At 46.4% G+C, this 13,882-nt stretch overlaps 5 protein-coding genes across 5 annotated transcripts; 3 read left to right on the plus strand and 2 right to left on the minus strand.

The window, feature by feature from the left end:
• Positions 1 to 3,287: 3,287 nt before the first annotated feature.
• On the plus strand, positions 3,288 to 3,666 carry GUITHDRAFT_120931 (hypothetical protein; the record flags this gene model as incomplete). Its single annotated transcript, XM_005819786.1, has 2 exons — positions 3,288 to 3,602; positions 3,646 to 3,666. 2 exons carry the CDS (start codon positions 3,288 to 3,290, stop codon positions 3,664 to 3,666), a joined length of 336 nt encoding a protein of 111 aa, XP_005819843.1.
• Positions 3,667 to 3,726: 60 nt separating this feature from the next.
• COG8 (oligomeric Golgi complex component 8) lies at positions 3,727 to 6,678 on the minus strand (the record flags this gene model as incomplete). Its single annotated transcript, XM_005819787.1, has 19 exons — positions 3,727 to 3,815; positions 3,863 to 3,892; positions 3,948 to 3,961; positions 4,011 to 4,168; positions 4,210 to 4,275; positions 4,326 to 4,358; positions 4,404 to 4,475; positions 4,522 to 4,772; positions 4,833 to 4,888; positions 4,934 to 5,015; positions 5,071 to 5,140; positions 5,191 to 5,247; positions 5,306 to 5,360; positions 5,411 to 5,461; positions 5,506 to 5,589; positions 5,653 to 5,726; positions 5,782 to 5,842; positions 5,892 to 6,008; positions 6,058 to 6,678. 12 exons carry the CDS (start codon positions 6,676 to 6,678, stop codon positions 4,649 to 4,651), a joined length of 1,452 nt encoding a protein of 483 aa, XP_005819844.1. The 3' UTR covers positions 3,727 to 3,815; positions 3,863 to 3,892; positions 3,948 to 3,961; positions 4,011 to 4,168; positions 4,210 to 4,275; positions 4,326 to 4,358; positions 4,404 to 4,475; positions 4,522 to 4,648.
• Positions 6,679 to 6,934: 256 nt separating this feature from the next.
• On the plus strand, positions 6,935 to 8,586 carry GUITHDRAFT_148316 (hypothetical protein; the record flags this gene model as incomplete). Its single annotated transcript, XM_005819788.1, has 7 exons — positions 6,935 to 7,345; positions 7,458 to 7,542; positions 7,586 to 7,921; positions 7,966 to 8,025; positions 8,073 to 8,138; positions 8,312 to 8,379; positions 8,458 to 8,586. 7 exons carry the CDS (start codon positions 6,935 to 6,937, stop codon positions 8,584 to 8,586), a joined length of 1,155 nt encoding a protein of 384 aa, XP_005819845.1.
• A 3,401-nt stretch (positions 8,587 to 11,987) lies between these two features.
• Positions 11,988 to 12,263, minus strand: GUITHDRAFT_81939 (hypothetical protein; the record flags this gene model as incomplete). Its single annotated transcript, XM_005819789.1, has 1 exon — positions 11,988 to 12,263. One exon carries the CDS (start codon positions 12,261 to 12,263, stop codon positions 11,988 to 11,990), a length of 276 nt encoding a protein of 91 aa, XP_005819846.1.
• Positions 12,264 to 12,583: 320 nt separating this feature from the next.
• On the plus strand, positions 12,584 to 13,840 carry GUITHDRAFT_148317 (hypothetical protein; the record flags this gene model as incomplete). The annotated part of the gene is given in 5 exon segments (XM_005819790.1): positions 12,584 to 13,073; positions 13,093 to 13,165; positions 13,217 to 13,354; positions 13,403 to 13,511; positions 13,562 to 13,840. The coding sequence occupies 5 exon segments, from the start codon at positions 12,584 to 12,586 to the stop codon at positions 13,838 to 13,840; spliced, it is 1,089 nt and encodes a 362-aa protein (XP_005819847.1).
• Positions 13,841 to 13,882: the final 42 nt, after the last annotated feature.

Below are 13,882 nucleotides of genomic sequence, written 5' to 3' on the forward strand. Positions count from 1 at the left end.
GTCTATGAAATCGGTGTATACAGAAGTGATTTGATGTTGGTTGTTCAATTTTGCCACTTATTGCTCCTTGCGATGATGGGGCAAAATCGTTATAATTGTAGCGTCATTACTCATGCACAATTATGGAGTGTGTTGGATGTGAATGTATTTGAGTCGAGCCAGTGACTTGTCAACCTGTTCTCATGTCCACCAACAAATTGTAAATCAACAAGATGTAAATCCTCGGTGAGCTTTGATTGCTGCAAGATTTCAAAGACTCGAATACATTTCTAGCACAGTATTTCAGCTTGAGAGTTTTTCTTCAGAGCAGGCTGTCTGATGCACTATGTAGAAGGGAGAAAACTTTTCGCAGTGATCAACAGCAAAGAATTCAAGCCAGATGCGTTTTCAATTAGGAGAGCAGTGCTGATGCATTGCTCTGAGGCTGTCAAATTTGTTACGGTGCAGATGAATTCCTTGTAAACTTTCAATTGCAGAAATTTTCAGATGAAGATGTTCCGTGAGTAGAGTTGAGATCATGTATGAAGTCTCGATGAAATGAATATGAGTTTTGACAAAATCAGGCTTTTCGAACATGTGTTCAGTTTCCCAGGGCCCCAGTATTGGCAAGGCTTTCACACGATGCCAAACATTCATATGTCTTTAGGGACACACATGTGCGGCATATGCGTGCTTGTACTAAAAGACTTGAATGTTTCTGTTGTAAGTCGATCAACAAAGGAGAAACCTTGCCACCGCGCATGCTAGTTCGAATCTTTTATTGAAAATAGACATGTTCATTACTGGACTGCATCTACACGATCAATAAGCCCATCCTTCCTTGTGCATTTGAACTCCGATGTTCAAGTATGTGATCATTGCCACCTGGGTGACACTGCACAAAATACAAGAAGTTTTCTTGCTTCTTGGGTATCAGTCTTGGATTGCTTCAAAATAGGGCGGAAGAGACGGGCAGTAGATAATTGAATGACCTCAAAATCATCTTTTGTTGCTACATTGAGTACATGCATGCCTGTTAACAAACAGACGAGGCGAAAACTCACTTGCAGCTTTGCGATTCGACAAATAAGGGCATCAGTGCATGGGCCAGGATATCCACAATGACACGGCAACAATCCAAGAACTTTTGGATTGACAAACATTCTAGACATGTAGTCATGCATTAGAATCAGTAACTTGCCTGAACAGAGCTTGTTGATGCAACTGCTCTCTTTCTGATAATAACATTGATGGCTGTCATTCAAGTCTAAAGTTAATGGGCCATATCCCCCAGTTCCTCTGACAGCAGTTGACTTAGATATTGGCTGAGATGAATCAAGATCTCGCTAAAAGATCAACATGTTCCCTGACTTCGAAAAGCGTTGACATACATCGAAGTTTGAATCCATTGCACTTGGTTCATCACCACAACAGAGCTGCATTCATGCAAGGCAAGTTCTTTTCAAGACCCTTCTTGTATCTATGCAACAATACAACATGATTCGAAGCATACACGCATGAAAATTCGATTGCAACACGTCCTCATGGTATCACGGCCATCGCTCCTTGTCGTGGCTCAAGCAGAAGGCGTGTGGGGTTGAGGAATAGACCCACCCCTACCTTCCGATTTCCATCTACTCAGGCTTTTTCAAAGGTAGGGGGTACTAGCTTTGGTCAAAGTAATTTGATTCAAATTTCCCTTGCGAGAGGGTCATTGAGCTATGGACCACAGGGGTGGGTGCTGTTTGACCACTTACCGGTAATCGAATATGATACTTTTCGACGCCAATTCCAGTACGGAGAGCCCATACTTTTAAGATTTCATCCTTCCTCCCTTGAATCCAACCCACCCCACCCTGACTCTGACGGAGGGAAACGTACGGGTTCTCTAAACTATCTGAAACCACCCATGCGAACCTCACAGAAAATGAGGGACTTTTGTGGTACAACTTCATGTATGGGGTGCCCTGAGGACCTCCGTACAAATACCACAACGCTTTGGAATAAGTATTTTAAGGGCAGTACAAACAAAACGCCCTGGTACTAAAGATTCCAGAAGGGGATTGGAACGGAATGTCTGTTACTCCAGCGGCCCCTAAACCCTAAACCCTAAACCCTAAACCCTAAACCCTAAACCCTAAACCCTAAACCCTAAACCCTAAACCCTAAACCCTAAACCCTAAACCTTAAACCCTAAACCTTAAACCCTAAACTCTAAACCCTGCTAAAGAGGCGCGCGAGCACTGGGAGTACACGGCCTACAATGTGAACCCTGCTTCTGAGGTCTCTTTCTACTTTATACTTTTGCTGTCTTCTCTTGGCTTCCTCAGCCTCAGTCAGGAGAGTTGCCTCTCCTCACCTTCCGGGCCTTCGGCCCGGTCGCCACCTACTCCTCCTCCATTCAGCTTCCTCACCCTCAGTCAGGAGAGTTGCCTCTCCTCACCTTGGCCTTCGGTCGCCACCGTTACTCCTCCTCCATTCAGCTTCCTCAGCCTCAGTCAGGAGAGGGTTTAGGCCTAAACCCTAAACCCTAAATCCTAAACCCTGCATTTTTGGCATCCAGGATGTGCTGTATGAGTCACAGGCTTGTGTAGTGTATGAGGGGATTCCGAATTCGTGTTGGGGAATGAAGGAGGCCGCGTTTTTTTGAGGTTTTGGGGAACAGTTGTCCTAAAGCAGTCGAGATACAAAAATGAAGCGAAGATGTCAGGGCTTCTCGTTAGGGCTTCTGTTGGGCGCTGTAGTGATGATATTAAAGAGTCGAGTGTGAGGAACAAGCGATGAACGAGATATGTAGTTGTATTTGGATGCACGATAATCGACAACAATATGCAAGAGCTTCTAGTTGATCCAACAAAGAATCTTGTTTGAAAATTAGATGCTACAAGTCGTATTTAGGAGCACATTTGTTTCTCTGTATACTTGCGACTTGTTTTCCATGATCTGGCATTAATTATTATTTCGCAGGGGCTCAGAACCGAAAGCCAAGGATCAATGTCTTCATAATCCTTGCACGAACAACATATATCATCTTCCGAATTTCATCAAGGTCATTTTGAAGGATGAATTTCAGCCAATTCTCTCCAATTTCGAAAATACTTGCTTTACTGGCATGCTTAGGCTCATCACATTGTTTTCTATCATCACTTTCTCCTACCCAAGAGTTTGTCGATGGAATCGTCTTGAAGACAAACAAATGCCATCATCTGTATTCTTGTTCCTTTCAACCAAGAGGATTCGCAACATCTCGTGTTACCAAAAGCAGTAGCAAGTTGGCTCCTCTTCCACTTCGAGCGCTGGTGCCTGGCATGGAGTCGCTCCCTTCGGTTTCATGGAAAGGGGTGGTCCTCCTGTCCGCCACGATTATACTCGAAGTGCTCGGAGCGATGTGCATGAAGATGTCAAACAACTTTGCCAACATCATTCCAAGCGTCTTGCTCTTTGTCTTTTACGGCTCCTCTTTCTACCTCTTCACGCATGCGCTCAAGTATTGGCCTCTCAGCATCGCCTACGCTATCTGGTCAGGTGTCGGGACAACGGCGACGGCAGCAATCGGCATCATGATCTTCGGTGAGGCGCTGAGAGCAAAGCATTTCTTCGGACTCATCCTAATCATCCTTGGGGTAAGCGATGAAAGAACATGCGTACAAACTGATTTGATACTAGGTTGTTTCGATGAATTTGTAAACTACTCCTGTGCAACTTTGCATGCCGTTACTCGTCAGTAAGAAAACTATTCCCGCAATGGAAAATTTAGAAATTCTATTTCAAGATGTCTAGAAGATATGAGGATCGACTGGCTGACTTCTATGCGTTTTCGTCAGAATGATGCTTGTCTGCCAAAAAATAATCAGAAAACACGCATAAATCAAGCAGAAATTACCTGCTTCGTGTAACTCTGCCGGCAGATCGTCTGTGAACGACACGATTAGCACACAAAAATCAGAACATGTCTTGCAAAAATTGACCTGAAGACACGACCCTGAAGGAATGTAAGCAATAACGCAGACGAATTCCAAAAACATAGTTACCCTTCTGTTTCAGTAGAGGCAGCATGACGATTTTCTTCATCCCCATTCTTTTCATGATGTTCATGTTTTGAATCTTCTGCGTCTTCAGCTTTATCCTCCTGATTTTTCTCGCTTGTCCCTCGAATGGCCTCTTCTGCTCGTCGACGCGCCTCGGCAATCTGTGATGGATTTTAGCAAAGTAACTCCAAGCTACAACTACCTCCTCCTCAGCTTTCTGCCTTGCAAGAGCCGCCGCCTCCTCCTGCTTCTTTCTCATCTCCTCCTCCTGAAAGAATAGATCAGATTGAAACCAGAACCTTCGACTTATAATTCAACCTCAGCTTGACGCTTAGCAAGCAGTCTTGCAGCCTGGAAATAGCGAGAATAAGAAGGGAAGACTGCATTCAGTCTGACCTCTCGCTCGGCCTCCTCTTCGATCTCGATCAAGTCCTGAAGTGGCCGCGTAATGCTGTGAACATCCATCCTCTGCATAGCGTTCAGAACACAATCCAGGTTGCTGCGACAGGCTTACTTCTAGCTGCTCTCGGATGCCAAAGAGATACTGCACGCAGTTAAGGATGAAAGGAACGAGAGTGCCACTCATGGTCTTGATCTTCATCCAAGGTCAACGATCTGCGCAGCGGAAGATACAACACAATCTATGATACCAGGTCGACCATGTGTTTGCGATCCCCCTTGGACAAAGAAGACTCAATCTCAGCAAAGTTCGCTGCTGTCTGTTCTGCACAGCAGCAAAGAACTTCAACTATCATGCCTGTTGCCCTGGTACCACGAGAAACCAATGGTCAGAACCAAAGTTGTTTGACATTCAGAACAAGAAACCTCTGCCTGCATGTTATCATTGCACATTCTCGAAGCTCATTCAAAGAGTCCATCAGCTGTCAAACAGCAAAGTCAAAGTAAACAAAAGTATTGATCCAAACCTTGTTGCAAAGAAGTGCCAAAGGAATAAAATTCAAGAAGATTGACGGCGGACTCATAACTCCTGTTGCATTCTCTTCGTAGCTAACCAGATTGGGTCAATCCACAGATGGCCGTGACACTGAATAAGGTGAATTACCGAGTCTTGACAGCCTCAGGCATTGAGTTGAGCTTTTGTGCAGCCAAGGATTGTTCATATGCGTCTCGTGCTGTGATCCATCTATCAGTCCTTGCATACAGGATCTTGCAAACGATATACCGTTCGAAAGAGAGAGCTGTATAATCTCAAGCATTCTCATCTCAAAGATTTCACCAACTGCAAAAGCATCAATGGACAAGAACAGGTGCAGAATGATGCAACAAGGCTTTGATACCTGCCGATCTAAAATCAAGTCCTTCCCTACCCAAATACGCGCCACAGTACATCACCTATTTAAAAACGTGTCAAGTTGTTTATCAACATGCATTCTTATGCTCACCTTGTCCAGCAGACTCGATATCTGACTGCACTCTTTGATTCGCGGTAGGCCCTTGTAGCTAACGATCAGGGAAAGATTACATTGTATAGCACAACCTGATTGAGGACTGAAATGAAGTTTGTGATCCTCCTGCTCGCCCATGCATAGAGAAGCCCTCCATCTGCTGATCCTTCCATCTCCTGATCAAAATAAAAGTATCCCTTGTTACTTGAAGGCTATTGAGATTGAAGCAGAGAACTCGCCTGGGATGAGGAGAAATCCAAGAAAATAGCTCGATATTGTGTGACGATCTCAAAGATATGAACCCTTACCAAGTCTTTTGACCCATGAAAGTCGTCAGACATCCAAAAAGCAGCCATCAGTATCTCTACCTGTAATTTTGCTAAGTGATTGATAAACTGGTCCAGACTTCTCAGCTTCGTCAAATGCTGACTGTAAGACTTATCAAACATTCAAGCAGCTTTTGAGATGTTTTCAAGACCTGAAGCCACAAGTCTCTACATTCCAAGAAAATAAAGCGAAGATCTTCTTCGCTGTGCCTACCAAGTCGTCGGAGGACACCAATCACATGCAGGCAGACTGGCAGTTGGATATGACTCTGAGATTTGACGTCATAAGCTCAAACGATTCATTCAGACACTCTGCACCTGAAGTTTTTGCAGGAGTTGATAGAGCATGTTGTTCTCACTGCGTTCGACGGCTTGAAATAGAGATTCAATTAGGGTATTCTCTTGATGCCGCGCTCGCAAGCGTCGGGCAAAGGCTGCCAGTTCAAGCGCTTCCTCATAATACTCATTTCTCACAGCCGTATCCATGAGCTGCGGAACTTCCAGTACTTCAAGGAGCTGAGCATGCATCTTCCAGGTTGTTTGGGTCTGTTTTCGCAGCAAATCCACCGCCTTCGCATGTTCCTCTACTTCCTCGCAAGCTCGCTGCAGCGATGGGACATCAGCCGCCAACTCATGGAGCAGTCGCCCACTTAGTTCCAGCTCCTCCCTTACACTCCGAACGCAGACTGCTGACTGAAGAAAAGCACTGTAATTACTTACTGCGTGTGTTTCAGTGTCCTTCTTGACCGCATGGCACTCGTTTGCCAGCCGTTCTGGTTCTGCAGCCACTCTATCTAGACCGAGAGAGAGTAGTGACAGCAGAAATCGCTCTTGCTCGTCTCTCGAGATCCAGCCTTTCCCTGATCCTCCTCCTCCCCCCGACGATGCGTCCCACGACCCATCCAGCATGTCCATCAGCTGTGCCGTTCCGTCCGCCATGTTCTGCTGGCACCTTACTCAGGTACTACCCCCTCACCCCCCTACCCCCTCAAAATTAGCATCGTGACAACTGCACTTCGAGAGGATCACCATAGTGAGGCAGGCCTGCAACTTGCATGTCTGTGGAACCTTCCAAGCATACAGTCGGTGACATTCTCAAGTACTGAAGGTGCCGGGGTGCCCCTCATTACCTAGTAAACCGATATGTAAATCCCTGCAGTTCATGGGTATCCCACTCTCCTTGACCCGTGCCATCATGGCGAGACGACGGTGCATCGTTCTCGCCATGACCGTGGCGATGGCGGTGGCGATGGCCGGTGAATCCACCACCACCAGGGAGCAGGACGAGATCAAGGACAGGCAACTTCAGCGGAACAGAGAGAGTCATATCATTTCCAGACTTGGAGGGCCCAAGTATCAGCTTGGGTCCGAAGAGCTCGACGGAGTTTGCACTTCCTTGGACGGGCCTCGTTGCGATCCAGATGAAAAGGCAAGACACCTGGCTCAGGAGCGAGCAAGAATTGCAGGCACCAACTCACGTCCAGATGGAAGCAGAAGCACAACAGGCACGCGAGTGAAGACAGTTCAAGAGTTCAAATTCGAAAATGGGAAAGAAGTGCGCAAATCCGTGGAGAAAACTCTACACTCCGACGACTCTGAGCCATTGGTAACCATTGTGTTTTTGTCATGAACAATGTTCCCAACTTTCCTCTCGTTGCTCTCACAAGTGCTCGCATTGCACACTCATGAACTGTCGAATCACGTCCCGTTGACCGCAGGTGATATTCAAGACCATCTCTGCTGGTGAAGACCTGAATAAAGTGATAAGCCAAGTTCAAGCAGAGATAAGTGATGCTCTCAAAGGTATCTGTGACGTGCTCTAACTCCCATTGACCCAAATGCTCAGAATTGGATGGAGACACGGCGGGGCGTGAGTCTAAAACATCGAAATCGAAAGTTCAGAATGAGCATCAGCACCAAACGCAAGAGAAATCTGTGAGCAAGCAAACAGATCAAAAGGATCAGAGAGATCTAGACACAGTGCGAGAATGTGGCCAACACAAGACTTTGGCGGAGAGCTCGCTGAACCATGCAACCGAGGAACACATCAACATTTGCAAGCACAACAGAAAGCTTTATCGATGCACCAAGACCGATGGGAATGCTCTGGCGAATGATAGAATTGGTCTTCTCAAGGAATCGTGTCTGGACCCTACCTTCAGTGCGAAAGAATGTGACGAAGGTGATCTGAATGCTTCTTCGTGCACTAGTTGAACGTTTTTGCAGGAGAGAGGCTTTGTGAGCTTACGTCTCCTTCTTCGTTTTCTCAATTCTCTTCACCAGAGCGTGAGCAATGGTATGATGTTTCCTCTTGTTCCTCAAGTATGCTGCAGCTTGCACGTTCGAGTACAAGCAAGGATTTGTTCCCGATGACCCCCGACAAGATATTTTCATAGCAGGTAGTACGGAAAATGATGGTGCAGCCATTGCCTTATACTATTGCAAGCTAAATGGTAAATTGCAGAGATGACTTGGGAGCAAGCAAGAGACTGGTGTAATCGACATGATCTTTGCGCGGCTTTTACATTCGGTAGCAACATTCAACTAAAGCTCGTACTGAACGCTTGATCAGCAAACAAGCTATCCACCCCCTCAACTCCAGTTACAGTGTGGTTCAAGAAGATAACCTACACTGATCCTGTAAGAATGCTACCCGCTACCGAGATGTTGACCTCAAGTTTGTTTTAGAGAGGAAGAGGCTGGCACACATTTGTGAAGAAATGTCCCGATCCGACGGCGCGAAGATTTGACTACCTGAAGACTCTGAAGCCCCAGGCGTTGGCGTGGCTCAGACATGAGCTACTTGATCAGGTTGAAAACTTACATTCGTACTTTGCCTTCGAGTGAATTCTGTGTGCAAAAAAGATTGCGTTTGTAGACAGATTGCTTGAAGCGACCCCTTACCGGAACGGAAATGATCATGAAAAAACGCGGCAGAGATTGGAGAAAGATTTTGCACTTTCAAGAATAAAGGCGAAGCATCGGCAAATTGTAGATAAAGCACAGGTACAAACTCAATTTCCTACTTAACGATAAATTGATTGTTTCTTGTGACAGCTCTCAAACAGTGAAGATACTGATGAGGTGGAAATAGTTCTATTCATTTCAGATCTTGTTACATTCGTTTGGTTTAGGACAAAATGTACGGAATAATTTCTCTGGATGCTGATGACGTAGAATTTTGTTGGTGGTCAACTATGTATGATGCTTTCATGGGTTCAGATTGCCAGTTGGGAAGACGCTTACAACTTGATCAAAGATGTCCTTGCGAAGAAAGGTTTATTTCCTGAAGGAAAACAGATTATTCTGGACGTTTGATTGCTGATTGCTCCCGATAGGAATTGGAAAGTCTGACAAAGAGATCAAAACTCTTGCAACCCATCTTTGGCAATCTATTTCTAGGTGATTTATTCCCGGTCTGAGGATTTTGATGTTGATACAAATTTCAAGCCTTGAAGGCAACGAATTTGAAGACGATGCAGCATCGTTTCAAGTTGGCCAATCGTAAGCTTCGACTTGTTCAATGCTGTTTCACATACCTAAACCGGTTTGTAGTGTAACGGCACGATGGAAAGGAGGTGATTGGTTTCCGGGCAAAATTGAGCGAGTGAATGAAGATGGAAAGACTTACGGTACGAATCAAATTACTGTTGAGCTGCATGAAATGCTTTAGAGTTTCTACCTGTTTGAATTGCTTTCAACAGCTATTCAATTCAACGATGGAGACTTTGATGAATCCGTGCCAGTTCAAGACATCAAAGTCGCAGGTGCCACTAGCACCAGGCGGCATGGAGATGATTGTTTCTCATCAGCGACACAGGAGGTGGTAAGAAGTCAAACCCTGACGGCGAAAAGGATCGGGGGGGAGGCAGATCAGTCGACAAGAAAGAAATGAAGCTGACCACAAGTGCTGATGCGAGATCGATGATCAAAGCGTAAGCGTTTGGTTCAAGTAGTCTCAGATTGACTTTCTAGAAGCTTGCAGAACCTGAACCCTACAGGAGGCGTGAAACGGATTCTTCAAGGTGAAAATGCTGTTGCTGCTCTTGCTGCTTGTGTCAGGTGCTGACGATAGTTTGTAGCCCTGGAAGCCTCACTCAACGCGACGTACACGAGCAAACCGAAATGACCTGGCTGATGGGACTACATTATTGTTTTTATTGATTTGGAGCAGAGCACGACACTGGAAGTCAAGTCGCAACAGACCGATTGCATGAAAATTTTGGCAATAAGTCTAGTTTGGGAAGTGCACTTTGTACATAAACCAACAATATGAAATAGATTGTCAATCATAGAAATGAAATGTCTTTTGGGCTATATTCCCTCTGTGCTCAAAACATGAGCACATCATGAATCGTATGTACAAGTTATTCATTCAATTACAAGCTGGTCATTACACCAGAATTTACAAAATATCTAGGCTTCTAGGTTATCACTATCATTTGAAAAAGGAGAGATTCAACGATGGCAGTTTTATCCTGTAAGAGTTGCTTTTGGCTACGTAACCCATCCCTTCTTCTGAGCGCTGGTAGTAATTGAAATAATAGTAAATATCCTTCTTGGCACAGCAGGTAAAAACAGTGTTCGAATTAGACAAGCATCGTTGCATCTTCAGTCCCACTTCGTCGTAAAGGCTTTGTTTCTTGACTCTCTTCGGATCCAGAAGACTTCCAGAGCCAGATCGTTTCAATGGAACTTTCCTTGAACCCCTCATGCTCCATGAGAACAATGAGTCAGGATTGCTGATTTGATTGTTATCCCTTTCCGACTCGTCTTTGGGGCTTTCAGCTGGCGAGGAGGTTCGTGATCTAGATTTGAAGCTGATCAATCGTGTCATGCTTGAGCTAGATGAAAGTGGTCAATGTTTCTTCGATGAATGGATCTTCTGCTGTTGCCCGCGCACAATTGTTCCGCTCCTGTTTTGCGGTCGTCTCGCCCTTCTTCTTTACCCCGGGAGACTTCTAGTACCACCCGCTTTCCGATGGCCACCCTACCCCCCAGAGATGCTTTGCCTGGATGAGCATGAAGAAGCTGTGGTGGAAGAGGAGAAAAGTATCGAATAAGAGACTAAGATAAAACACCAAGGTTTCATGTCTACCATATTCGTACAAAGCCAGTGAATTTTCAAAACATGTAAGGGGGTCCTTGGTAATGTTTGGACCAGGGTTCACTACTGGCCCCAGGTCACCAGTAATAATACACTTTACTACAGGACTGTTGACCGACCCCTTCCCTCAGCCCAATCTAGTACCACGGGGGGGTTTCACAAGGGGTCGGGAATAGACTTTCAATGCCGGTGGTGGCCCCACCCCTGCAAATGACCGCAACAGTAGTAGAGGAGTAAACTTTCGATCATGACCCGTCATATCATGTCAACTTTCATAGCTGTGAGGGGGGTGGCTAGTATACAATCATGGGGGTAGTACCGTTGCCGTATCACCCGGCGGCCATGCACCTTGTCTAGTTTGTCCTACTAGGCCCCGAGGATCAAACTGACGCGACCGAGTCTCGGTACCTCTCTATCGGCCGATTGCCGGCGGCAGCCGTCCCGGTGCTCCGATACTACTGGCCATGACGAAATGACTTCTGTGAAGATATCAAAAAAAGTCATCAGGCGTTGACAAAAAGAATTTCAAGTTGAGTCCAGCGAGCGGAAAGTCCGTGGCATTCTTTTTTTGGTTTTTTTTTGCGGGGCCCGGACTCCGAATGGAGCTTCGGGCCAGGCTCGTGAAGGGCCGGGCCCAGGCCCGCAGGCTCGCCGTACCGGTACGATCGGCGGGCTGTGACCGTACGGTCACGTTCCCAGTGATCGCCGGACCGTCCGATCCGGACAGTGCTAGGGTCGGTGAACTGAAAGTTCAACCGGGCCAGTCACGGCAAAGCCGCCTCCCACAGGCAGTGGGCCAACTTGCCAACTTGGCTTGCCAAGTCCTCCTCGAACTCTCGGCCGGCGGCCCCCGGACGGAGCCTAGTCCGACGATTGAACTACGCTCACCCATTGTTATCATCTTCATGAGGCATGCTTATATGCTTATCGTCTCCATTCATGAGGCATGCTTGAGACTTTACTCAAAGTTAAGTTAGAAATCAGTACGAGGACAATCCGATCAGGAGTCGGAGAGTCGAGGAGGCTTGACCCTCGGACACTGTCGCACAGGCCAAACGGCGAGAAGAGAAAAGACAGCGAGAACCAAACCCAATCCTGCCGACTGCTGTCCGGCTTAGTATCATCTTCACAAGTCACTGAGTCACGAGGCATGCTTATCATCTTCATGAGGCATGCTTATATGCTTATCATCTTCATGAGGCATGCGGCTTATATGCTTATCATCTTCATGAGGCATGCTTATATGCTTATCATCTTCATGAGGCATGCTTATATGCTTATCATCTTCATGAGGCATGCTTATATGCTTATCATCTTCATGAGGCATGCTTATATGCTTATCATCTTCATGAGGCATGCTTATATGCTTATCATCTTCATGATGCATGCTTATATGCTTATCATCTTCATGAGGCATGCTTATCATCTTCATGAGGCATGCTTATATGCTTATCATCTTCATGAGGCATGCTTATCATGTCCATGCCGGATCATTCTCTTGTGTCTTTTATCTTCCCTTGATTGATCGCACAAAGTTCTTTAAAAAAAAAATTCAAAAAAAATAAAAGTCATCCGTTACAGTCATGATGATGTTTTTGACTGATGTTTTTTAGAGAGAGTCTCGGTGACATGCTCCCGAGGCGGCGGCCCACAGCGGGGGCCTCAAGACCAGGATGGGGAGAGAGTGGAAGACGAAAAGGTGGATCGACAGGCTCTTTGAGTCCACAGGAGAGAAGAATGAAGGCACCGGATGAGGACAGAGAAAGCAGCTTCTCAGATAGAAAATATGGCGATGAACAGTTGAGACCCTCTTCACCGTACAACGAAGATGAAGACATGAGACTATCGTCGTTCAAGTCCCTCAGACCTTTCTCAAACTTCTTGGATGGACAGATGAGTGATAGGTACATCCCTAATGGAATTGAAAGAGATACAAAGCAACCTCTGCTGGCAGGCAGCTCCCGCTTCAAGGAGCTGGACGAACTCTTGATGCACAAGGATCGTGAGCTAGAGGCGAAGGACCAGAAGATTCGTAGCCTGCAAGCAGAGATCAGAGAGTACAAAGAAGAGATTCGAGCTCTTGAGCAGCAGAAAGGATCGTATCCTCGTTTCATGGACCTTCCTTCCAACATTCGCCCTGAAGATGTAGAGGATGCATTCCGGCTACGGGCGACAGCTGAGCAAGCAGCATCTGAGGGAGCCGACATGTTGGAAAAGGCGCTTGAGAGTGAGTGAGATGAGTGTAGGTATGAACTTTCTAAGCCTGCTCCCATCAGAATTGACGATTGAAAAGTCGCGACGGCGAGAAGCAGAGGCGAGGTAGTGAGATATCGTGATGTTCGACTTGAAAGAGAGTTTCCATTGATTCAGGTTGATGAGCATGAGTGAGAGTCCCCAAGCTTCTGAGCTGCGAGCATCATACGAGCGGCTGTCGATGGAAAACAGATTTTTGAAGGAGAAGAACGACGAGCTGATGGCCCGGTCGATGAAGGCAGAGGAAGCGAACAAGTAAGCTCTTGCGTGCAAGATGAAGGTCTCTATGTCACTGAGCCATAGGAGCTCCGCCTCGACAAGTGACGAGATGTCGTCAAGCTTGGTTGACCTGCAGTGGGCGAGACGAGAGGTGTCAGAGCTAAGAGGCGTCGGGCAAGTTTTACAGCTCCAGGTATGACAACTGGGATGGAGTGAAGACAATCAGCTGATTCTCTTCCACAGCTGGAAGAGCTCAGGTCGGCCCTGTCTGAGCAGTGCAACCACACACAGAACGCGAGACTTGAAGTCGCAAGGCTGCAGGCAGAAAACGAAATTCTCAGGAAGGAGCAAATTTCTCGGAGCATCAACTCCTTCCTTACCGTCACTCCGCATCGGACTCCTCTTTCCGCCGCTTCACATGCGGATAGATCGTTAGAGACCAGGTCTCCTCTGAGGACCTTCTCTCCGATGGCACAAGTCGGCATCAACCGAACACGCTCAGCGATGGGCTCATTTTCATAGATTTCTGATTCTTTCATTTCATTACATGGATGTTAATTTTTC

Source organism: Guillardia theta (assembly GCF_000315625.1).
Source record: "Guillardia theta CCMP2712 unplaced genomic scaffold GUITHscaffold_205, whole genome shotgun sequence".
In the NCBI taxonomy this organism is placed as follows: domain Eukaryota; class Cryptophyceae; order Pyrenomonadales; family Geminigeraceae; genus Guillardia; species Guillardia theta.